This window comes from Plasmodium yoelii (assembly GCF_900002385.2).
Source record: "Plasmodium yoelii strain 17X genome assembly, chromosome: 5".
Lineage (NCBI taxonomy): Eukaryota > Apicomplexa > Aconoidasida > Haemosporida > Plasmodiidae > Plasmodium > Plasmodium yoelii.
Window position 1 is genome coordinate 813,332 of NC_036177.2, and position 25,752 is coordinate 839,083.

The 25,752-nt window shown below is 23.1% G+C and overlaps 9 protein-coding genes across 9 annotated transcripts; 4 read left to right on the forward strand and 5 right to left on the reverse strand.

Annotated features, from left to right (window-relative positions):
- Window positions 1-1,220: 1,220 nt before the first annotated feature.
- Window positions 1,221-1,872, reverse strand: PY17X_0518200 (conserved protein, unknown function; the record flags this gene model as incomplete). The annotated part of the gene is made up of 3 exons (XM_726033.1): window positions 1,221-1,339; window positions 1,448-1,509; window positions 1,685-1,872. 3 exons carry the CDS (start codon window positions 1,870-1,872, stop codon window positions 1,221-1,223), a joined length of 369 nt encoding a protein of 122 aa, XP_731126.1.
- A 782-nt stretch (window positions 1,873-2,654) lies between these two features.
- On the forward strand, window positions 2,655-3,545 carry PY17X_0518300 (Cof-like hydrolase; the record flags this gene model as incomplete). Its single annotated transcript, XM_726032.1, has 1 exon — window positions 2,655-3,545. The coding sequence occupies one exon, from the start codon at window positions 2,655-2,657 to the stop codon at window positions 3,543-3,545; it is 891 nt and encodes a 296-aa protein (XP_731125.1).
- A 1,195-nt stretch (window positions 3,546-4,740) lies between these two features.
- Window positions 4,741-6,807, forward strand: PY17X_0518400 (WD repeat-containing protein 70, putative; the record flags this gene model as incomplete). Its single annotated transcript, XM_726031.1, has 1 exon — window positions 4,741-6,807. The coding sequence occupies one exon, from the start codon at window positions 4,741-4,743 to the stop codon at window positions 6,805-6,807; it is 2,067 nt and encodes a 688-aa protein (XP_731124.1).
- A 591-nt stretch (window positions 6,808-7,398) lies between these two features.
- Window positions 7,399-10,104, reverse strand: PY17X_0518500 (uncharacterized protein; the record flags this gene model as incomplete). The annotated part of the gene is made up of 1 exon (XM_726030.1): window positions 7,399-10,104. One exon carries the CDS (start codon window positions 10,102-10,104, stop codon window positions 7,399-7,401), a length of 2,706 nt encoding a protein of 901 aa, XP_731123.1.
- Window positions 10,105-11,555: 1,451 nt separating this feature from the next.
- PY17X_0518600 (bromodomain protein 1, putative) lies at window positions 11,556-13,453 on the forward strand (the record flags this gene model as incomplete). The annotated part of the gene is made up of 3 exons (XM_022955244.1): window positions 11,556-12,249; window positions 12,516-12,599; window positions 12,750-13,453. 3 exons carry the CDS (start codon window positions 11,556-11,558, stop codon window positions 13,451-13,453), a joined length of 1,482 nt encoding a protein of 493 aa, XP_022811693.1.
- An 803-nt stretch (window positions 13,454-14,256) lies between these two features.
- Window positions 14,257-16,613, forward strand: PY17X_0518700 (plasmepsin VII, putative; the record flags this gene model as incomplete). Its single annotated transcript, XM_022955245.1, has 8 exons — window positions 14,257-14,770; window positions 15,007-15,068; window positions 15,179-15,217; window positions 15,336-15,397; window positions 15,526-15,605; window positions 15,695-15,758; window positions 15,895-15,932; window positions 16,054-16,613. 8 exons carry the CDS (start codon window positions 14,257-14,259, stop codon window positions 16,611-16,613), a joined length of 1,419 nt encoding a protein of 472 aa, XP_022811694.1.
- Window positions 16,614-17,464: 851 nt separating this feature from the next.
- PY17X_0518800 (ubiquitin-conjugating enzyme E2, putative) lies at window positions 17,465-18,647 on the reverse strand (the record flags this gene model as incomplete). Its single annotated transcript, XM_022955246.1, has 5 exons — window positions 17,465-17,613; window positions 17,765-17,893; window positions 18,014-18,181; window positions 18,284-18,363; window positions 18,598-18,647. 5 exons carry the CDS (start codon window positions 18,645-18,647, stop codon window positions 17,465-17,467), a joined length of 576 nt encoding a protein of 191 aa, XP_022811695.1.
- Window positions 18,648-21,707: 3,060 nt separating this feature from the next.
- On the reverse strand, window positions 21,708-23,639 carry PY17X_0518900 (uncharacterized protein; the record flags this gene model as incomplete). The annotated part of the gene is made up of 1 exon (XM_719515.1): window positions 21,708-23,639. One exon carries the CDS (start codon window positions 23,637-23,639, stop codon window positions 21,708-21,710), a length of 1,932 nt encoding a protein of 643 aa, XP_724608.1.
- A 775-nt stretch (window positions 23,640-24,414) lies between these two features.
- PY17X_0519000 (conserved protein, unknown function) lies at window positions 24,415-25,509 on the reverse strand (the record flags this gene model as incomplete). The annotated part of the gene is made up of 5 exons (XM_719514.1): window positions 24,415-24,511; window positions 24,692-24,756; window positions 24,926-24,961; window positions 25,071-25,105; window positions 25,320-25,509. 5 exons carry the CDS (start codon window positions 25,507-25,509, stop codon window positions 24,415-24,417), a joined length of 423 nt encoding a protein of 140 aa, XP_724607.1.
- Between the last annotated feature and the right edge of the window lie 243 nt (window positions 25,510-25,752).

The following is a 25,752-nucleotide window of genomic DNA, read 5'->3' on the forward strand; positions in this document are numbered from 1 at the left end:
AGTTATTTCAATTGAATAAAATATTTAAGATGTTGACACGTGAAAATAATACAATATAAAATGGATAAATAGAATAACCGAAATATATAATAGTATGTAATTGTACTAGAATTTATTTTAATATAATACAAATTAGTTGTAATAGTTTACGATTCAATATGTAAAAATACATCTAAGGTTATGTATTAAAATAGTCGATGACATGCCGATGTTATATATATATATATATATACATATACATTTTTGTATTCTTATTTATATTAATTTTTTTTATTTATTTTCACATAACAAATTGAAGTTTTATTCTTGAAAGAAATTTATATTTTTGTATGTGCATATATGTATTGCTTATTCGCTTTTCATAATGTATGGTGTGCTATTTTAAAATATTATTTTATTATCTCCATTTTTTTAATGCAGTGTAAATAATTAGAAAAAAAAAAAAAATTTTTAATTGGAGATCATTATTTTTTATTTATACATTAAACAACCATTTATAAAACTGTTTTAATAAAAAATATGTTTTTATTCTTACCCCTTTGGTTTCGCATTGAAAAATATTATAATAATACCTGAAAACATAGCCCCCTCATACTATTAATATACTAGTTTTTTTTATACTAAAAAAATGACATTCAATAATTTATATTTTCTATATTTAATGGTATTACATATTTTTATAACCTAACGGTAGGTAATATATATACTTATAAGTGAGGTAATATAATAAATTTATAATGATTAAAAATAATATTTAATTTTCCCTAAATTAATATATAAAAGGGGTATTTAAAATATGTAAATTTTTATAGACATGTTAAAATATATTTAATATAAGCTAAAATGAGGAATAAATAAAAAACACAACGAAATATGAAAACAATGATACATATTATTTTTTTTATAAGTTGTGTGTACAAAACATAATGTGTATATATATATATGCCAAACAAATTCCATTCATTCCATAGTTAATATATTTTTATATTATAAAAAATGTGAAATAATAAAAGGAAACTAAAAAAAAAGCACATTGCATAATGCATAAATAAAAAGTGAAATAAAAGGGTATATGATATAATAAGCTAATTATCAATGAAACAAAAAAATCAAATAACTAAGGATGAAAATGAAAGCGTATGTAAAGAAAAAAAAATATATCTCTTATTTGTATGTTGCTACATTTTATTTATATTTTTCTACATTTTATTTATATGTTGCTACATTTTATTTATATTTTTTAAAAGCTCAGTATTTGTATTGTTGTCTTTTCGCACTCTTTCAACCTCTTTTATCGAAAGTAAATTACTATGGCAAGAGGTGCATATAGTTTTCAACCCTATAAAAAGTGTGGCCCAACGAAAATTTCAATGTAAAAAAAATATAATAAGCATCTATATATACATTCGTATACATATATTAAATGTGTGCGTAATTGTATACTTACCTTCTATAGTCTCCCAATGGACTTTAACATTGGTCTGCTTTACTTTATCACATCGCCAACACCTATAAAGCGTAGTATAAATATGGGAGTAAATAAATTAATATAATTATGGGATATACAAACGTGTCGATATATAAATATATATATTTCTTCGAAACAGAAAAGTTGCCACAAAATGAGTAAAATAGAATATAAAATTCTTTATAGCATTTGGTTTATTAATTCTTTGGTTCTTACATGTAAGCTTTTATAGCACTATATTTGTGAACTACCACATTTTTTGCGTCAAATTTATCATCTAAATGTTTTCGGGGTAATGGCTCAAATCTTTTTAATAACTTCACAGCTTTGTTTCGTTCTTTACTAACGCTAGAGGATAATATTTGTATTAAATCGCTTTTTTTATAATCTTTATGTTTAACCATATTTATTATTTTACTAATGTTATTATTTCTATAGTTGTTATTGTGATATGTATATATTATTATTATTATTATTTTAAAAAAATATGATTTTTACCCTTGTTTTATTTTATTTTTATTTATTTCCATCTATGTATTTTCATTAAGAAAAATAATACAATACTAAAAATAGAGTTATAAAAAACAAATTGGCGAAAGTTATAACTAAAGGCGCATATTGTTAATAAAAAAAAATGTAAAAATAAAAATAAAACGATACAATTTTTTAGCACACAATATTTTAATATTATATATGCATACATGTATTCAGAGTTTCACTTAAGCATAGCTGATTTTGTATTTATAGATGATGGGAAAATGCACAAAAATATTTACTTAACAATTTTATTTTTTCGATAATAGAAATTAACATATACAATTCATAAATTTAAGGACATTAAATAATATATATATATTGGTAATTTATGTAATTAATTAAAAATATGTGTTTAATTTTTTAAAATTTAGCAATATATACATTTACATTAGAGTTAAGAAAAATAAATATAACATAATATCAAAATATAATATTTTATACAATATAGAAGAACTACATATATTTATAGGATTTTGTAAATTTCCAATTTTTTTCTCCCATAAATTTATATATACTACTAAATTTTTATGCCATCTTTTCATTTCATGTAATTTATCTTCATTACTAAAAGGTGTTATATTTTTTTTTATATAAAATAATATATATTTATATAAATTAGGTTTAGAGACACGAATAAAAAAGAAAAAAAATGAGTCCAGAAGAAAATAATAATATGCTCGTTGTAAGAGATTCCAATGGGAAACCGGTCGATAAAAATAATTTAAAAAATAATATAAAAATAATTTTTACCGATTTAGATGGAACATTATTAAATGATAACAGTAAAGCATCCGAATTAAATATAGAAAGTTTAGTAAAGGCAAAAAATAAAGGAATAAAAATAGTTTTTGCTACTGGCCGTCCAATATTTTCAGCTAATGATGTAATAGGAGAAGATGTTAAAAAAAATAATTTAAGTTTGATGCCAGGAATATATTTAAATGGTTGTATCACTTATGGACCGAATGGTGACAGAATAATTGATCATTATATAAATGAAAATTTAATAATGGATATATATAATTTTTCAAAAGAACACAATTTAGTTAAACATATAGTTTGGTATAGTTTAGAAAAAACACATACGTTTGAAATAAATGAACATATTGAGGAATACATGACAGTTGAATGTATAAAACCTGATATTATTGATGAAGAAAAATTAAAAAATACAAAAATATATAAAATTTTAATTAGCTTAAATGAACAAAACTTATCAAATATATTAAAAATTTATCAAGACAAATTTTCAGATCAAATTTGTGTAGCTAACACATTTAAAACATATGTAGAATTGTTTCATCATAATACAAATAAATTTGAAGGTGTAAAAGCATTATGTAAATATTTCAATATAAGCTTAAGTGATGCATTAGTTATAGGAGATGGTGAAAATGACGTAGAGATGTTACAGGGTGTAGAAAATTCAATAGCAGTACACAATGCTTCTAGTAAAATAAAACAACTCGCAAACTACGTAGGTCCATCAAACAATGATAATGCATTACATCATGCATTACGAACATTTTGCAACATTTAAAACAAACAATTTGAAAGAAATAAACATACATATAAAATGTTATGAAATTAATATAATAATTATTACATGTATTGTTATGATTCTTATTATTTCCATTATCCTCTCCAGTGTTATAGTATATATTACTATCAATACTGTTATTCAAATTTTTAATTTAATATTAATTTTGTTTTCCTTCTACATTCATATGCAATGATAACATATCTTTATGTTGATTTGCCCCATTTTATGGCTCGTTTATTTCTCTTTTTTACTTTTTAATAACTCTTATTGGCAAAGATATAATTTTATACTATACATATTGAGGTGTGTCTCCAAATTTATGCATAAATGTATGTTTTAAGAAAGGAGAAAGGGTTTGTTGAATTTATTTTGAATTTATTTAGTTTCATAATTATTTTTTTATGATAAAAAATCGACTAGTATAAATAAATATAAACGAATATAATGACTCGCAATATAGTGCTTATACAACTGTGACTACGAATAGTATTATATATTTATTTTATATTTTTTTAGACGTTATAAAATTTTATTAAAACAATTTCTTAAAAAGAGAACTATTTATAAAGTATGAACTTAATTTTCCAAACAAATGAAAAAAAATTATTAGTTATAAAATATAAATTAAAAAAAAAAAATGGAATAATAGCGTAATATATAAATAAATTGACATAATGCAATGCATAAAATTAATGATTTTTCAATAATATGAAATGTGTTTAATTATAAAAACATTTTAGGTTAAATATTTATTTTTATAATTTTAAGATTTTGTTTTATGAAATTATCAGGATAATAATGAAAAAGCATCATGTCGCATGTCATAGGTACTTACATTTTGTTACTAACAAAAAGAACCAAAGTAGTTAACTTGATAAAAGTATAAAAATATATTAATTTGTGCTAATATATATAGTGATAAAAAACAACATGAATCATATTTGATGGCGTCTTGAATAATATAGAAGGATAGTAAAGGATATCAAACGGCATAAATATAAATTGAAAATAACATATATTTTATACGCAAAATTTTTATTTTTTTTATTTTTTTTATTTTCCCATAAAGAATATAAAGTTGTAAATGGAATAAGAAAATAAAACATAAAACAAGAATAAAAATATAATATCATAATATATTTGAAGTTACATATAATTTACTATTTTTTTGTACCTAAACTAGGAAAGTATAATGAACGAAGACGACGTAGTAGGGGATAGCGAATACTCAAACGAGTTTTCGGATGGAGATGGTTCAAATGAATTTAAATCTGACAATGAAAATGAAAAACAAAGTAATAAAAGTGTGGAGGAAAATAATAGTTCAGAAGACGTATATAATAACGAAAAAAATGAGATAAAGGGAGAAAAAATATTTTTTAATATGAAAAAAGAGACAATAAATATAAATAACAAACATATATGTAATACTAAAATAATGAATAATGGTAATAGTCTAATTATATCAGGTAATGATCATAATGTAAGAATATACGAATTTAAAAATATGAATAAATATGAAAAAAATTATACAAAACTTATAAATTTATCAGAAAATTCTATTGTTAATAGTTTGGATATAAATAATAATTTCATTCTTTTGGGATATGGATATAAATGTTATGTTTATAATATGAAATGTGAATTAATTAAAAATACAATTCGAGGTGATATGTATATTACAGATGTTAATAAAACAAAAGGGCATATGAGACAAATAAATTGTTGTAAATTTCACCCTAATAATAATAATATATTTATAAGTGGTTCGTTAGATAGTACACTAAGAATATGGGATTTAAAAAATGAAAAAAATACTTATGGTATCGATAATGAATTAGTACATAATCAATGTTTAAAAATTTTGAATGAAAAAAATATTATGAATAATAATGTATTGTGTTGTGATTTTAGTAAAGATGGTAATACAATATTAATAGGATGTGAAAATGGCCAATTAGATATCCGAAATAAAATATCTAATGATTACATGTATAGTTATAGATCAGATTATAATATGAGTAGTGGTAATAAAAAAGGGTTATGCCATAAAAATTCTATAATTGATATATTAACTTCGAAAAAAATGGATTATTATTTTTTTACTAGAAGTTTAGATGAAACAATCAAATATTGGGATCGAAGAAATTTACAAACCCCAATTAATACAATAGAAAATGTGGATACATTTATTTCGAAAAGTAACATGTCCTTTTATGGGCCTGGAGAAAAATATTTAGTAATTGGAACACAAAGGAAAAAAGCAGAAAACAAAATAAAAAATAGAAATAATAATGATAAAATAGTAGGATCAAGGAAGGCAAGATCCGATATCAATGAAGAAGATACATGGGTAAATGAAGACAAAGAAAATATAATTAATTTTGAAAATATGGTAGATTTAGAGGAACATGAAAACAAAGAAGCTGAAATAAAGGCCAAAATGAAAAAGTATACTATGGACAATTATATAAAAGTGTACAAAGGAGAAGATGATATTAACAAATATCTTAATGAGATGGCTTCATGTGATAATAAAATAAATAAAAGTATCGAAGGTGCATTAAAAATATATGATATATCAAGTTGTAATTTTAATATGGTTTATAGTGAAATATATGAGGATTGTGGAATTATATCTACATGCTATAATGAAACAATAAAACAACTATTTTTAGGTACCACTAATGGTAATTGTATAATCTATTATGATAATAATTCTCAAAATGGAGTTTTACAATATATTAACAAAGAGGCAAATGTAACAAAAAGTGTAGATAATTCATTTTATGTGAATACAGAAAATATATTTAATATGGATAATATACCTGAGGATATACATATTACTGAATCGGGAAAAGTTATAATTAAGAAAAAAAATAAAAGAGTAAAAATGAATCCAACAATTGGTTTGCATACTTCAAATGCATATGAAAAGAAAAGACACATCGATCCATATTCTAAATATATTGTAAATACAAAAGATGGAAAAAATACTTATGAAGATATAGATAATGAAATTAAAAACACAGATGAAAAGGAAGATGATATTGTTGACATATTAAGAAAAAGAGAGTTAAATAAAAAAGAAAATGACTATTTTTTAAAAGCTTACCAATATACTCAACCCAATAAAATAATTGATTACTCCTCAGGAGATGAACAAGAATACTCAAAATTTTTGACTATGCCAAAATGTCCACAATGTGGAATCAAAAATTGTGTTTGTGGGTATATGAAAGGTAAAGGAAAAAAGTGAGAAAAGTTCCAAGTTTCAGATAAACAATGCTGATGAACGATGAAGTTGATATACATTAGGGAAAATAACCCATTTTTTTTTTCATATTTTTTTGTTATATATATATATATACATATATTGCATGTATATACATATTTTTTCATTTTTTGAAGTAAAAATTTAACTTATCAAACAAATTAAACTAAACTGTTTTATACATTTCAAAAAAATTTAATTTATAAAATAAAGGACACTCGTTGCATTCAAGTGTGGGAGTAGTTAAGAAAAAATATAATGCACATATAGGCATAACATTATAGGGTGAAGAATATACACATAAGAAAATTTTACGCATCGTAAATCGTATAAGAACTTTAAAGCGATACGTGATAAAAATATGTCACTGTTTTGTTCTATTTTATTAATACAAAAAAAGAAAAAATCGAAAAAAAAAATGTGAAAAAATAAAAAGAAAAATTGGATTAAATTTCGAATCATAATGTAAGGGTGAACTTTGGAAGAACACCTGCGGTTCATTAAATATAATTAAAACGCGTTTTTTTAATTTTTTTATACTTTATATATTTCAGACTGGTATAATTATATATATTTTTATTTATTTCTTTCAGCATGTTTCAATTGTTCATTTGTGGCAAGCAACTCAGCATATATATTTTGTAAAGATTTGTGATATTCTAGCTCCTTTTTATTTTCTTCCTTCTCTTGTTGCATACGCTGTAATGCATAAATTTTTTCCCCTTCATGCAAATTATATAAAGCTTCTTGTTCGCTCAAATGATTAATATATGTATTAAAATTAGCGTTAAACGTTTTTTTGTAACTTTTTAGTTTTAGTTGATATCCTTTAGTATATATATCATATTTATTTTCAATTTTTTTATACATCTCCATATTTTTATTAATTAATTTTTTTAAATTATCACATTTGTATTTATAGCATTCTATTATATCCTTTTCTTGCATATTTTCAACAAATGTATAAACATTTTTTGAAGGGAAAAACATAACTTTTTCATTTATATCAGCCCAAGGATTTTTATCTCCCTCATCAATTTCAGTTTCATTATTTGTTCCATTTGAATTTTCATTTTGTTCATTTTCTTTTAACGTAGTATTAGGATTTACTGCATTATTAACAAATTGGATAAACGAATACCCATTTTTAATTCCAAGATTCTTATTTTTTTCGATTTCTGCATTGATAGAGTTTCGAGCTAGCTGTATATAGGAATCTTCTATATCGTCAGAATTTGACATCATACTTTGGACAGGCTCAGCTCCTTTAATGGGATAATTAAACATATCATTTTTTATCAAAGATAATAATTCTTTTTGTATTAATTTTTCTTCTTCATTTATATTTATATTTGGTACATTGAAAATATTTATTTTTTGTAAGAAATATGGTCGTGGTAAATTCCATTGAATAACTTTATTTTGTTTATTAAATTTATCTTGTTCTTTTTTTATTTCTTCCATTTTTTTTCTTTTTTCAGCTTCTTGTGCATCTTCTTCTAATTCCAAACCCATTTCTCCATCATCATTTGGAATATTATCTTTCTCTGGTATTTGTAGTTCGATAACATTTGTTTCTTTTGGCAAATTTGCTAAAGACGATTTTATAAGCAATTTAGCTCTATCTACCCTTTCCTCATAATTATCATCATCTTCATCAATCATATCTTCATTTACTAATGCACTAGGATTAATCATCGAGTTATCATTTTTAAAACCTTTATAGGATATAATAGATTGTGCATATACACTTATATTTTTTCTAAAACTTTTTATATCACTAATAATTTTATTTTTGGCGGATATTCTTTGATTTTCTGCTATATTTTCTTCATTTTTAATTTTATTTTTATTATTTTCAATTTCTTCTTTTATTTTTTTTGAACGTTCTCTAATATCATCAAAGGCATTATTATCATCATCATCAAATATGTTTCCTTCTTCTATAGTTTCATCATTTTTAGAATAACTTTTATTATTTTGTCCTTTTTTTTGAGAATCTTTTGTGAATTCTTCATTTCTATACAAGATGGGCATATTCATATTGTTCGATATTATACTTTGAGCCGCTTGTTGTATACTATGATCTAAGACGCTTGAGAATTTTATTGACTTATTGTTATCATTGTAAAAATTTGTTCCTATAGATGATAACATATCTCCTTGATTTAATACAAATGGTGTACTGGCGATACTAGGTAATATATTATTTATAGGACCGTTTGCCAGATTATTATCATTATAATCCTTTATTATTTGATTAAAAGATGTTGCTTCTTTATTAATTTGAATAATTTCATCTAATTCATTTTCATTTAAAACAGGTTCAGGCAAATTTAATCGAACCCGTTTTCTTAGATGACTTAATTCGTTAAATTGTTTATCATAATTTTCGATAGCATTTAAAAGGTCATGCTCTTCGTTTTTATTTTTTTTACCTCTTTTATTTTGTTTATTATCATCTTGACCCAAATCAGTTAATTTATTTATATTTTCTACTTCCATCGATTTTATGCTTCTTATTTTGTTATTATTGTCACCAGATATGCTTTGGTCGTTATTATTTCTGTATTGAGATTGGTCTTCAATATTTTGTTCATTTTCTACATTGTAAAAACCTTTTAATGGTTTTCTTTCAAATAAAATTTCATTAATATGATCGATTTTATTTTTATCATTTTTTTTATAATGATTATTTGAAACAATACCAGCTGCTTTTAGTTCTCTTTTTTTTTGTAATAATGCTAATCTTCTTGCTTGTTCTAATTGTTTTTCTCTGGCTTTTCTTTTAGCTTTTTTCCCTTTAGTATTTGCTAATCTAGCTTTAGCTTCTGCTAACATTTCTTTTTCTTCATCATCCATATCAACAGGATCAGCACGAGCAGGCCGAGTTTCAGGAGCAGGGTCAATTTCACCTGGTCTCAAATGCCTAGGATTTTTATTTTTATCATAAACTTTTCCTTCAGCTTCATCTAATAAATATTCATAATGTTCTAAACATTGCTGTGCTGTTCTCCCAACTATAGGGGCAATAGTTCTCCATTGAGTTGGAAATAATTTCGCTAGATGTAATAATTTTTCTTCTTCTTCTTTGCTCCATTCCGTTTTCTTAACAGATGGGTCCAACCATTCATACCAACGTGCTTTACATTGCTTTGCTGATTTTCGAACAAGTAAGGAAGCAACACGAGACCAATTATTTAATCCATATTTCATAACAGCTGCTTTCAGAACTTCATCTTCGCAGTTTTTCCAAATTCCTCCCTTAATTTGAATCCTCATTTTTGTTATTTCTTGGTATTAACTAATTATACAGTACAAATATGTGTAGTTTTTTTATGAATGTCTTTCGAATTGACACTCAATTTTTTTCTTAGTTTTTTTCCTTAGCCTTTTTAATTTTGTTAATTAAAATTGCTTCCACGCATTATGTTAGAAGTATTTCATAAACATAATCGTTAGATATTATTTATTCGAATTGAGGGGATTATTCCCGTGCTTTTGTTAAAATTATTATTTTTTTTTCTTTTGGTATAACCAACTAAAAAATAAAAATTACTTCAATTATAAACTTTTTTCTCCTGTCTCCATTGATGTATTATTTATTATAGTGGTATTCGCACAACTATTGTTGTTATTATTGAAAAATTGACAAAAAATAATATCCCCCAAGTAAGTTATATACATATATATAATATACAATTGATCATAACATTTAAAAACATGTGATAATTGTAAATATGCATTTTCTTGATGATAATATATTTTTTCGTGTAAATAATTATATATGATATTTATTTATGTATATATTAATATAAATTAGGGGGTAAATGAATCTAAATCGATTTCATATATATATAAATAAGGTTATAATGCAAATATAGATAAACTTTTAAAACAAATCGATATATTAAAATAAACAAAAAATGTATGAGGAATAGTGATAAACTATATATTGTTTATTTTAATATGGATATATATAGCTACATATTTTTGTAAAATAAATTATATGCATATAATAAAATATAGGTATTAATACATACGTGCATAATATCATCCCAATTATATATAAATACTTTGCATTTAATATGGTAATTTCTCGTATATTTATAAAAAAATATATATTTAATTTTTATTAACAAAAATTTACATTTTTTTAGCTTTTCATCATAGATATAAAAAAAAAGTTGAAAAAAAAACAAATACTTTAAATTAAAGAATTATTATTTTTTGTCATTATAGGAAGTACCATTTATTTGATTATTTCCTTTTCGATTTTTTCATTTTTAATCTATGATATGTATATTGTATATATAAATATATATATTTGATTATTTATTTTTTCTATGTATATTATTTGATTTTATTTTTAATATAATAAATTTGTATTGAATGGCTATATGGGGTCACTGAAGTATTATGAAATATAACCCACATTTAAGTTGCATATGTATAATGCTTATTTATATACATATTGTTTAGAAGCATTAATTATATTTATGCTAGCATTAAATGATATAGAATGAGATAACCTGAGAAACAAATTTGAATAATATCAAAAATATAAAATAGAAATTCGTAAATAATAAATAAATATATATATATAAATATATATATAAACATATATATATAAGGATTGTCAGTATATATAGGCATATATATGTATATATGCACGAATAATGCCTCGATATTAACCCTTGTTATATAATTTTTTTTTTTTGTGGGGGGAATAAATGATGTACGAAGATTTTAATACGCTGCCATTGATAAAATCAATTAGAGAAGACTCCATTGAAAATGTACACAAATTTTTAGAAGAGAATTATAAAGAATATGAAGCAGATGAAAATGGAGAGTTTAAAAAGAAAATTGAGATAATAGACAAACAAACACAATCAACACCATTATTTTATGTAACAGCAAGAAAAAATGACGAAGAATCAGTAAAGATATGTCAATTATTAATTGAAAAATTTGGTATATGCAATCCTGTATCAAAAGATTTGATGAAACAAACCTGTTTATTTTATGCAGCAAGGGAAGGGCATCTTCAATTATGTAAGTATTTAATTGAAAAAGGTTGTAACCCTAATGATGCAGATAATTTTGGTCAAACATGCTTATTTTATGCATCGAGAGAAGGAAAAACTGAATGTGTTGATATTATAATTAAAAAAGGAGGAAATCCAAATTTATTAGATTTAAATAAACAAACATGCTTATTTTATGCATGTAGAGATGGTAGATATGATACAGTTAAATGTTTACTCGAAAATGGAGTTAACCCTTCAATAAAAGATGCACAAAGAAGAACAGCTTTAACTTTTGCTAAAGGGAATGGTCATAATAATATTATTAATCTTCTAAAAAATGCTGGTACTTTAGCGAAATCTGGAAGTGTCGTACATACACAGCCCAAAAATGCAAGTAAGTTATAGAAGGAAAAATAAAATAAAAAATAATTTACTAATTTTATATGTTTATAATCCCCCATATTATTGCATTCCCATTAGTATTATGATGTATTTATATTTTAGTGTTTTCATTTTTTATGCACTTATTAATGGTTAATATTGTAATTAATTTTATTGTCTCTGAGCGATGAAAAAAATGCGAATATCTCGTCTGTTTATCATATTATCATTCATGGATGAATTAATACTTCCATTTATTTTGCTCATTTTTTTTTGCAGAATTGAATGCAACCCAATCTTTGGGCTCTGTAAAAAGTGAATCCAATGCCAACGTGAGTTCCAATGTGGACCCTACTAGCAGTGGTAACGAAAGAAGAAATAAAAATAAAATAAAATAAAATATAATAAAAATAAAATAAAGTATAATAAAATATAATATAATATAATATAATAAAATAAAAATAAAAGGCATTCCATATATACACATCAACTCCCCCCTTTTGAACTTACTAGGTGACACACAAAGAAAGAAATACAAATTGCAATATCAGCCCTTAGAGGAGGACCCTGAATTATGGTTAGATGCCCCTTTAATAAAAATAAAAGAATTCGAACGTAAATTTCCAGATTTAGCCTTATGGCCGAAAAATGGGGATGTAATAAAAAATGAAAATAGTAATTTAAATGACCCATTTAACAAACAATGGTATTCATTAGCTAACCAAATAATTCAGTCATTAAGTAAATATGAAGGTGGTCATATATTTGAAAGATTAGTGGATACTAAAAAACAAAATTGTCCTGATTATTATGATGTTATTAAAAATCCCATGTCATTTAGTTGCATAAAAGCAAAATTAAAAAAAGGCCAATATTCATCCCCTCAAGAATTTATAAATGATGTACAGTTAGTTTTTTATAATTGTTCTGTATATAATACGCCTGGTACTATTGTAGCAATTACAGGAAAAAATATTGAGGCATATTTTAATAACCAATTAATTGTTACTGGATTTAACAATTTTGTTCAAAAAGAGAAAAATATTAATGAGCATTTACAAAAAGTCGAAGAAGAAAATGAACGATGGGCCGAAGAACATCCAAATGTTGTAAAAGAAGAAAATAGTGAAAATAATAATGAGTTAAATCAATTGAATAATGAAATGAATAATGAAATGAATAATGAACAAAATAGTGAGATAAATAATGAAGAATAAATAAAATAACAACACTATGAGGGGATATATTATTAAAGAATAAATCGAACAATTATTATGTAATAGCAATATATTTTAATATACAATTGTTTTCTTTATTTATATTTTATATTGAAGTAATTGTGTTATTATATCCATATTAATTCATGTGTATATATCACATATATAATATTGTGTGTATTGTGAACATTTTTTATTATTTTGAAAATTCATATTATCAGAGTACTTTGGGAATTATTTCAACATTGACTATTTAAAAAAAAAAAAAGTATATTTGTAATAAATATTTACATTTTTGAAGATATACATATTGCATATAGTTATATGTATAATATTTTATTAATTTTGTTTTTATTATTACTGTATTTGTGTGTATGTTGTTTTTGATAATTTAAGTAAATAAACTTATTTTTATTGATATTTAAAAATAAATAAGTATTTAAATGGATACGCAAATAAGTGAACGAATAATGGGTAAACGGGATAAAAAAAAATAAAAATAAGTGTAGGGACATTAAACAAATTTAATAGAACTAATAGACATGCAACATTTTTTTATATTTTATAAAATATTGTAAACTGTATTAAAATAGAAAAATATAGAGCCATTCGAAAATATGTATTTTTCCTTGATAATATGTGTGCATAATTAGAAAGGGTATTTTTTTTTTTTCTGTTTTAATATTCTCAACTTCTTAAAGTTCTAAGCTTAATTTGTTAATTTTTTTATTTTACCACATTGGCATTTTCGTATCAATTTATATTTTATTTGTTTTTTTCTTTGTCGTACAAGTGTATAAACCATGAAAAGTGTGTATCACCATTTTGCCATTATATTTTTTCTGAAATTGTTTTTATGCAATTGCATATTAGCTATACCCCAAAAAACTCTTGGTAAAGGTTTATTTTCTTTAGGGTTAAACGAATTAAAAAATAATGTAGACAATAATTCTTTAAATATATTAGGAGAATTAAAAAATTCCAAACCTTTTATAAATAAATCTTTTATACAAATAAATGAAAAAAAAGACAATGTTTTGTTATTAAAATTGTATAAACAAAACATAGCTTCTGATAAATTGTCTACTTATTATGGTAAGATAGCAATAGGTGATAATTCAGAAAACATATTTAATGTTTTATTTGATACAGGTTCAACTGAATTTTGGGTACCTTTTAAAACTTGTAAATTTACAAAAAATAATATCCATAATAAATATGAACGTACCCAATCGTTTAAATATAAATATGACAATAAAGGGTTACCAAGTGTATTGGAGATAAATTACCTCAGTGGAAAGTTAGTAGGATTTGATGGTATCCCTACTGTATATCTTTTAGATAATATATTATAATTTGTTTTTAGGCTGTATTACTAACTAATCAAATGGTCATGTTAATATTATTCATAAATGTGAAAATCATCACGTGAAAATAATTATATAGATTGTTTCAAAATAAAATATTCTCCAATATTCGTCTCAAGTTTTTATATATCTATATCACTTCTCTCTACATATAATATATGATTTCATATTGGTTAATTATTTTAGGCTATGATACGGTTTACCTAGGCCCTGGCTTTGCCATTCCCCATACGAATATAGCATTTGCCGTATGAAAAATAAGCACTATGCTTATAAAAATAAATAAAAATGCAATAAAATAATAGTAAAACATTTAATCATCTGAACATGCGAAATAAAAATCATTTATTGGTTATAGACAAGCATAGATATACCTGTTTTGGAAAAATTCAAATGGGTAAATATATTTGGGGGCATATATACACTGTAATCTATTCCATTAGTTCATTTTCATTCAATTTTATTTATATACTACATTAGTGTTTACTCATTTATTATTTTTTTTAATTAATTAGGATGGGATAATAGGACTTGGATTCGAAAATGAAGATTCTCAAAAGCGAGGAATAAAACCCTTGTTCGTCTTAAAATTTTTTTACATTCTTCCTTTCAATTTTTTATAATTCACATCCAGTTTTATTTTCATTTATTGTGTAATTTTTAAATGAGGTAGAAAAAATTCGATATTTTTTACAAATATCTTAGTTTAGATCATTTAAAAGATGAAAAAATTTTAACAGATAAAAATTACAAGAACATGTTTGGTTATTATATAACTAACACAGGTAAAATTAATAGCAAATTATTCTATATATTTTTATTTATTATAATAAGTTATTTTTTTTATTTTTATGTATCTATTTTTGTTTTATAGGAGGGTATATAACACTAGGTGGAATAGATAATCGTTTTAAAAGAAGTCCTGATGAAAAAATTATGTAAATAAAAAATATATTTAAGCATTGATTCATTTTAATTACTAAAAAGAATGTTAAACCGAATGAAGATATATATATATACATTCATATGCTTATACCTTTTTACGTATTTTGGCGGATTTTCCATTTATGCTAGTTGGAGCCCAGTTTCAACAGAAATGGGGTTTTGGACAAGTTTGTATAAAAGAAAGTTCAGACGACATTATTAGTTTGCTATCTTTTCAATATATTTATATGCGTGTAAAAATAATAATATTCATAACGGATTGTTTTCCACTATTTCTTTTCAAAATAGTTGACATTTTAGGAATACGAAAGGAAAAACAACCATATATGAATGAAAGAAAAGATGAAGTTATTGTAAAATATGAAGGATTTCATGATGGAAGTAATAGATCAATAGTTGATACTGGAACCTTTTTAATATATGCGCCTAAAAAAACAATGGAAAATTATTTAAATGATCTAACAATAAATTCTTGTGAAGATAAACACAAATTACCATATATAATTTTTCAAATAAAATCAAAAGAAATTGAATCAATAAAAGGATTGTCTGTTATTGAATTAGTTTTATCTCCTAATGATTATGTCATAGAATATATAGATGAAGTAAATTCAACAAAAGAATGTATCATAGGTATACAATCCGATGAAGACAATATAAATGGTTGGACATTAGGACAAGTTTTTTTAAAATCCTATTACACTATTTTTGATAAAGATAATTTACAGATTGGTTTTGTTCGAAATAAGCAAACATTAAATGATGAAACTTATTTAAATGAATCATTTCTAAGGGTTAATAAAAAAAGAAATAAAAAAAAGAGTTATAATGGACCACTAAAACAGTGAAAATATTATTTTACAAAAAAACATATATCGATGTTGCTTGAATGTATAGACAATACTGAATGGAAAAGAACACATATTATATATGAATAAAATATGTTTTAGTTTTAAAAATATGATATATTTTTTTAATTTAGCTAGTTTAGCCTGTTTTACATTTTTTTTTTTTTTTAAAACATAAATTATACTATGTTTTTAACCCTGTTTGCATACATATTAATCAAACGAAACGATGATCAATTAATTACATTTGATAAATAAAATTTTTAATTAAAATAATAAAAAAAAATCGGTTTTGTCCAAGGTAAACCTATAGATGTAAAAAACGTATATTTTTAAAAACTTAAGAAAAAATGATAATATATGGAATAAAAATTATATTAAAAAAATATTTATAATATTAAAATGTTTTTTGTCTATGAAATGTAGAATAAGCTATATGTATATATAAGAGATATATGCATATATAATAATATATAAAATAATTTTGGGTATATATGCTTAACAAGTGAAAAAAAAACGAAAAATATGTAAATAAAAAAAAATATTAGTTTTTCTAAAAAAAAAAAGTAAATATAAAAGTGGGATAAATCATTTGGTTAAATAATGGATTTGTGTGTATATATAACTATTATTGTATTGAGAAAACAGATGTTTATATATCATGTTGATCTCATTTTAGCAACCATTTCCTTTATTTGTACCAAGATTTGATATTCTTTTATAAATAAGGAGTATAGATAGGTACACACGGTTATGTGTATAAACATAAAAATATATACAAAAAAAAAATTTTTAATAATGCATAATTATTCGGAATTATAGAATTATAGAATTATAGAATTATGAATATTTTATAGGTTATCCAAATCTATATCTTGAATTTCTTGGTCAGCATATGATAATTCACTAACAGGTGATATATTACCATTCATTTTTGACGGATTTTTATCTTTTTTTTGCTGTTCCCATAAATCTTTACTTGCGTATAATTTTACATACTCTGATAGAAGACGAATAAAAAATGATAATATGTAATGAATCATAGTAATTATATAACAAACTGTTTCCAATACCAAGAATTAGCATAAAATATTTTTTGTAGAAATAAGTGAAAATAAATATAATGGTCTAAAAAAATGATATTGTAATACCTTTTACTTTTTCTTCGTAAATATTTTTATCTTTCATAAGTAGGGAAGCAGCATCACTGTTTAAGGGATCAGATGGATTAGGGTAGGTAAGCAATTGGGGTAAAAATACTTCAAACACGTTTACAAGACCTTAGGAGAAGAATAAATATATAATGTGATACTGATATATGAGATTTAGGAAAATGTACAACCTAAAATATGGATATATTGGATATGTACACATGTTTATGAAGTTTCTAAAATGTATACTATATAAGGGGGTCCAGGTTTGGTTAATAACATCTAAACATACAGATCCAGATGCTTCATCAACATTAGGATGTAAGAGTTTATTAATAAATCCAATGGAAGGAGATGCAAATGGGTAATCATCTGGCAAAGTTACATGAACTTTCCAAATTCCTCCTTCATAGGCAGCTATTATATAAAAGGAAATAAAAAAATATATATACAACCATAAGTTATATAATATGGAAATTATAAAATATTAAGGAATTTGAACTTTATTTATTTTATTACTTCCATTTGGCCCATGAAACATAACATCAAAATCTTGTGTACTTCCATTGTTTAATTCTAAATCGTACCCAGCCATAATACTGGAAAAAAAAATATAAAATGTATAAAAGTGGCTATTTTTGTATTAGTTTTTTTTTATGAGACTAAGACGACTATGATAGCATAATTAAAGACACAAAAATTAGAGAAAGGAAAAAATGTAAACATATAATAAAAGCACAAATGATAAATCGACATATATAGATAAGAAGATATGTGTAATTTCAATTTTCAACGTTATTTATAATTTTTTTTTTTTTTTTTGAAATACTAACAGCTTGGTGAAGTCACATTGTTTTCTCGTCAAAGCTGCTTGGTGATTCATTATATATCTTATGGTTGTTTATTATTATAATTATATTTTATTTTGTTGTTTTAATTTTCTCTAGGTATTTTTATCTTATAATGTCTTGATTAATTCCCTTATCACTTTAGAAGTTATAAGAGTAGAAAGTTGTTATATCGTTTATCCTTTTTCGTTTTAATATAATATTAATGTATATGAATCTCTGCTTGATATCTTTGTGAATATTTCCAAAGAGAGTATTATTTTATAATTTCAATTAATATCCAATTTTCAATACTAATATATGTGTTCCCTCTTTTTCTTATACTTCTTTCTTCTTTCCAATCTTTTGAAGTGATATCCTTTAAATGCTATACACTATAATGTTTTTACGAATATATGAAATATGGGTAAGATTAAAGGATAATTTTTTTAATTTATAAATTATAGTATAATGGATGAAGAAAAAATAAGCGTCATTGATATTATATATTATTTTAATTCTTCATTAGCGCATGCATTGCATGTATTTATACACATTTGTATGCATGTAGAAATATATAATATATATAATATAATTTTCACAATTTAGAATTAATTATCAATATACCCTTTGGGTAGCATAAAATAAAAATTACTAAAAAAATGAACGAAAAAAATATTACTTAATTATGAATATTGTTTTATTTTATACTACTAATTATATATATAATATACTTTCTAATTCAATAACTGTAAAAAAAATTATGTAATAAAGCAAAAATAATCATTGAACCATAAGACCTATTTTATATTTTTATAAAAGCTGGGATAGTTTGTCGATTTATTTTTAAGTAAAATTTTAATATGTTTATTGAAATGTATTTTCTTTAGGGTTTTACAAGAATATGCTATATTATTATCAAAGGCATATTCACATCCCTTTGGGGAATGCTTTATAGTCTTAATATATACATACACAAAAATACTATATATATCCTTTCTAATTATAATAATATGCTTTTGTTGGTCCCTTTTTTATTTCAATTTATACATAAAATAGAAAAGGCAAACACACACACCCCAAAAAATGAAAAAGGAAAAACATTTCGGAAAAACTCCTCTTATTAGAGCTTAAACAAAAAACAAAAAAAATACAACGAAGTTATATTGCGTCAATTAATCAAAGCAAGCATGAAATCTTATTAACTTTTACTTTTGGATTTGCATATGTATGGATATATATATAGAGAGAAATATATATATAATCTTATGTAATGCAGTTATAAATTTTAGTAATGAAGATAAGCAAAATACCAACATATATACATGGTCACGAATATATAAACTACATGTGTATAAATTAAAAACAATTTATAAACATAAGTCTTTAACTTTTAATCATAAATTTCCTTGAAAATTATTGATATATATCTTAAAAAAAAATAATAAATGTGAAAAAAAAAAAAAAAGAATAAGGGTAGTTATGATATATATGCAAAAGAAAAATACTAATATCTTTAAAGCGACCTCATCAATGAGTTTTTTTCCATATTTGTGTATATGAAAAATGTGTATAAATAAATAAGCTCAGCATAAATTTATGGCGAGAATTTATTTTCTATTAAACTTCGTCTTATTATGTTATTTTAAAAGTGATGTAAATAAAAATTACACATATATATACGTACATATTCAGAGGAGAATCGACAAATATAGCACAAGGTATCATTGAAAAAAATAATCCAAAATAAAAAAATAATTCAAAATAAAAAAGGAAAAAATAAAAAAAGACAATGCATTTATGTTAATATATTAATTGATGAAAATCAATAGATAAAGAAAAAAAAAAAAAATATAATAAAAAATGAATAAAGTATATACATTATCATGCTAAGTATTTCTCATATTCAGTTATTATGTGTTTTTGTAAAATTCAAATAAAGGCACAAGGAGATATACTTATTCATATATTATGCGAATTTATCAGGTTTGCCACTTATTTCATAAGTTTTTGAGTTTGTTACAATTTTTGTATTTGCATTGTATAAACACACACAAATGCAATATATGCATGTGTATATGCACACATAGATAAATTAAATTCGAGGTAAAAAAAAATAAATAAACAAAATATGTGGGGGGAAGGGATATTTTCCACAAAATATATAAAAGGTATATCTGCATGCTACACTGAACTTAAAGATTCATATTAAAATGAAAATTATATGCATGCGGAAAAGAAAAATAATTATATTTTTTAAATTCAAAAATGAACAAAAAAAAATAAATACAATAAGATAAATTAGAAATTATTGGCATTCAATTGATATTTAACATTATAGCGACATCATCATTTTATACAATTTTGAATATGTGATAAGCATATTATTCCCTCTAAATATAATATTGTTAAATGTTATTACAAGCCATTTTTGATATTTCATTATAAACAAGGCAATAATTAAAAAATTGAAACATCGAATATACGAATAAAAGAGTTGTTATATACATTTAAGTATTAATACATATTTTTTATTTATTTACAAATTTATAGTTTATTTAAAAAAAAGACTATTATTTATTATTGTAATAACTATGTGTTATATTGATATATTATTTAATAAAATATCTAGATATATTAGTTTGGGTTTTTGGGTAATCAAAAAAAAGTTTTTAAAGCACACATAATAAATGTACATATATGTGTGCCTATTTATACTTGGAGTTAAAAAAAAATGAAAGTTTTTTTTTATGGTAAAAACAAAGATATCATTGTATACATAAATAGATATGTGTATGTTTCGATACTTGGAAAGTGAAGATGTTATGCAAATGTTGTTTTGGTGTTACTACAAAAAAGATATTAAACATTAACTAAAATGAAGTATATTTGTGTATATATAGAAAGAATGAGAAAAATCGCAATGATAATCAATGTATGTAAATTATGATTATACAATAATATGATCAAAAATACAAAGGCGTAATTATTATGAGATTTTCCCCTTCACTAGCATATGCAAATAATATACATAAAATAGTTAGGTATATATATATGGGAAAATTGTTTGGTTATTGTTTTAAGTAAGGTTAAATATTTCACCTTGCTTATCAATTTCAACATTTTAAAGCTCTTCCTGTTTCGTTGAGCTCTTGAACAAAGTTTTCGGCCCTAACAAAATCAGTAGATCCGTATATAATTTTTTTATTTAATTTTTCTTCCAAATCTTTTAATGCTGAAACTTCTATATAATTTCCACCACCAATAATAAATATTATACAATCTTTTATATTTTCATTTTTAATATATAAATTGTTCATTTTAGTATTTGGTGGATTTTTCGGATCAATATAAATAAATTGGTCATTTAATGCGGAAGGTTTATTTTCTATAAGCGTTTCAACTAGCTTAGTAATTTTTATTTCTCTTCTTTTAGGTAATAAATTTTTAGCTCCCTGTAATATATTAAATCCTTTGTCAATAAATATATTACTATATGTATTAAATTGTTGTTTAAATGAACTGGTATTATTAGTCGGGTTCGAAATAGTATTGCTAAAACCATTACTAGCTGTACGATTTAGTTGTGAATTAATATTAATATTAATATTCATGGATTTAAAATTTTCTAATTGTTTAATAAAATAAATAGCAGATGTATCTATATTTAATTGGTTTAACTGTTGAATAAATTGGTCTACGGTTTGTGAATTTAAATTTCTTTTAGCTATGTATAAACATAAAAAGGCTCTATATTTATCATAATTATTTGCTTTTGCAGAATTTAATATATTATTCATATGTTGTATACAAACTTTATCATTAGAAGATTCAAAATCAAATTCATTTTCATAAAATCGATCTAGTTCTCTTTCTTTTATTTCTTTAATTAATTCGGTTAATATATTTGTATGCATATCTAATAACCTTTTATGTTCAGCCATTTCTGGCAATATGTTCATAGCAGACATCAATCCCCCTGTTATATTATCATTGTTATTGGCACTTTTATCATTTTTATTTAAGTTTTTCATTTTTTCATTATATTCATTTAAACATTCACTTATATTATTTGCAACTTCTGGAAATGGTTTATTACAATTGTTTAAAAAAAATGAGTCATTATTATCAATATCATAATGTTTCGTTACATTTTTTTCAGAACTTTTCGGTGTGTTACTACTCCCACTACTCGGTGCTAAATTAATTTTATTCAATTTTATATCAAAAACATCGTGAATTAATGCTTGATATGTCCAAGAATGTTGAACCATAACACTTAAATCAATATCTCTATCTGCTAATATTAATAATGGTCTTTGTGCATTTTTTGAATTAAATATATAATTATTTGTCGATCTTAAATTTAATAATTCATAAATATTTTTGTGTAATTTTTCTGCAATCATTTTAGAAGGATATGAATCATTTGATGAAACTCTTATAATGGGTACAACACCCAATGTGACTAATAATGAGATTAAACCTTCTGTTATTTTGTTCATAACATTTTGTATTAAATTTTCATCTGTTTCATGCAGTATTTTAAAGCAACGAGGGATATTTAAAGAAAATGTAGAGCTAGATAAACTAATAAATTTTAAGTATCTATCTGTTATTTTTGATATATAAGAAGCTACATTGTTTTTTACGCACTCATTGGCAAAATATTCAAATATCTCATTATCTATATATGAAACAAAATTTATATAATAACTCCCATACATATTGTTTATCATATCTTTTATAACTTTATCTATATTTTCTTTATTACTATCAATAAAATAAACGGCATTCACCTCTGGTATTGTATTTCTTTCGTTGTGTAAATTTAAATTTAATGTCACACCATGGTGCCTTAAATTACCAATTTTTAATAAAGGGGCTAATATATTTTGGCCCTCAGAATCATATATTAAAACTTTCCATATTTTATCATGAGAATAATATGACATATTACCACTATTATTTAACCCTTCACTATATTCATTTAAGTTCAGCATATGAATTGCGCTGTTTTTTTGTTCTTCTTGGATATTCATCGACATTGTCTCTCCATAAGCTTCTGTATGTATGAAATTAGTTATTTATTCAATTTCTTAAAAAAAATAACAATAATAGGGGCGCCCATGTATTATATATATATAAATATATACGCATGTATATATGTTTCTTTCTTCCCCGTCCTTAATGTAATTATCCCTTTGAATGATATTACTTTAGGGGGTACAAATATTTTCACTTATATTTCATTCAGTATGAGTCATCTTTTTACTTTGTATAGATTTTACTCTCTTTTCCCTTAGTAATATTAAACAGTTTAAATATTTATATTCCGTTCGTTTACGTTTCACAGTTCACATTACTATATTTTTTTTATATTTGATTACTAAAATATGATTATTATTATATTTTTTCATAAAACATTATATTTACCCTTATAAAAAAATTTATAATTCCAGAAAAATATGTGGATATTTTAATGGCAATAATACTACTCCGTTTAAATATTTTTTTATGTATTATTTTAATTTTATTCATGGAGTTAAACTGCTATTTTGTTTATGCATGACGGCATTGTGTTCTTGTAAGTTTCTAAATGCATGAACTAATAAACACAGTATAAAATATTATATTTACATATAAATATATATACATAAAAAAATATTTTATCGTATACGATGGTACTATTCTCAAAAATTGGAAAATTATTGAAATTATTTTTTTTTTTTTATTTACACTATATATAATTGTATGTATATATTAACACGTATTACACTAAACAAATGTATACAATATATATATATAAATCTTCTTAACAAGCTAAAGTTCCTCGTTTATTACATTGTTCTTTTTGTAATCCTTTAGTGTTACTTCGTAATATATTTTTCCAATATTTCCAATACGTATGCCAATACGTCTGAAAGGGAAAACCATTTCCATAAATATATAAATATTGCATATATACATTTAGGTATGTTATATATGAAAATATTTACGTTAAAAAAAAGGGGAAGAAAAGAAAAAAAAAAATCTATGGGAAAACAAAACAAGAAACATAAATAAAGGAAGAAAAAAAAACTAAAGCCTATTTTCAAACCTCAATTCACCAACGCACATTCCTATTAAACCCTTGTTTAATGGAGTAACATTATGTTTCCCAACCTTTGAAAATTTTTTAAACATTTTCGAAAAAGAAGGTAAAAACATATGTTAATAAGGAATTTCAAGACAGTAAATATGTGCATAACATGATGTACAACTAAATAATGTATTAAAATTATTGAAAAAAACTGAATTGGTATAATACACAAAATTATGAAAGCTCGTTTACTATAAATGTCTGTTCAGCGTAACCAAATTTATAGCCCTGAGAAATTAGAACATATCAAAAAAGGGGGAAACAAATATATATTATGTAAATGTACGTAATAGAAGAAAGAGGCACACATATATAGGGATGCATATATAGATATTACTGATAATATATTAGGCATAATATCTACCCCTGGAGCTACAAGTAACAATTTGTAATATATACAGAAAATATATGATCAGGTAATATAATAATGGATAAAAATTACACACAAATGTAATAAATATAGGAATAAATCATGTGTGTGAAAATAAACCTATAGGTAAATATTTTTTTTAATTAACGTTTATTTTTTAAGATTATTATATTTTTTATGATTTTAATGAGAATACAAAAAATATATAATCCTTACAGAATGTCCTTATATGAATTGTTGCCCGGTCATTCACTTTTAAACCACATTCTATAGTTGATTCTTTCAATATACGAACACTATATTTATTTTTTATTTCATCGTCATTTAATTTGATATAAGTTTCATCATCAGATTTTGCGATATATAATATAAAATAAAAGAAAACAGAGAGATATAAAAAATTCATTCTGATAATAAATATATACACCACTTGATTGTTATATATGTGCGTATTATATTTATGTATCTAACATAATATATATTATTCTTTAAGTCTATTCGTAATTCATATGTTTAAGTGTAAAGCTGTATCATTAGCATAAAATATATGGTATGTATATGATATAAACACAATATATTTTTTAATTTTTAAAATATTACATTTTTTCTATAACATCGTTTTTAATACTTTGATACATATTTCTATGTG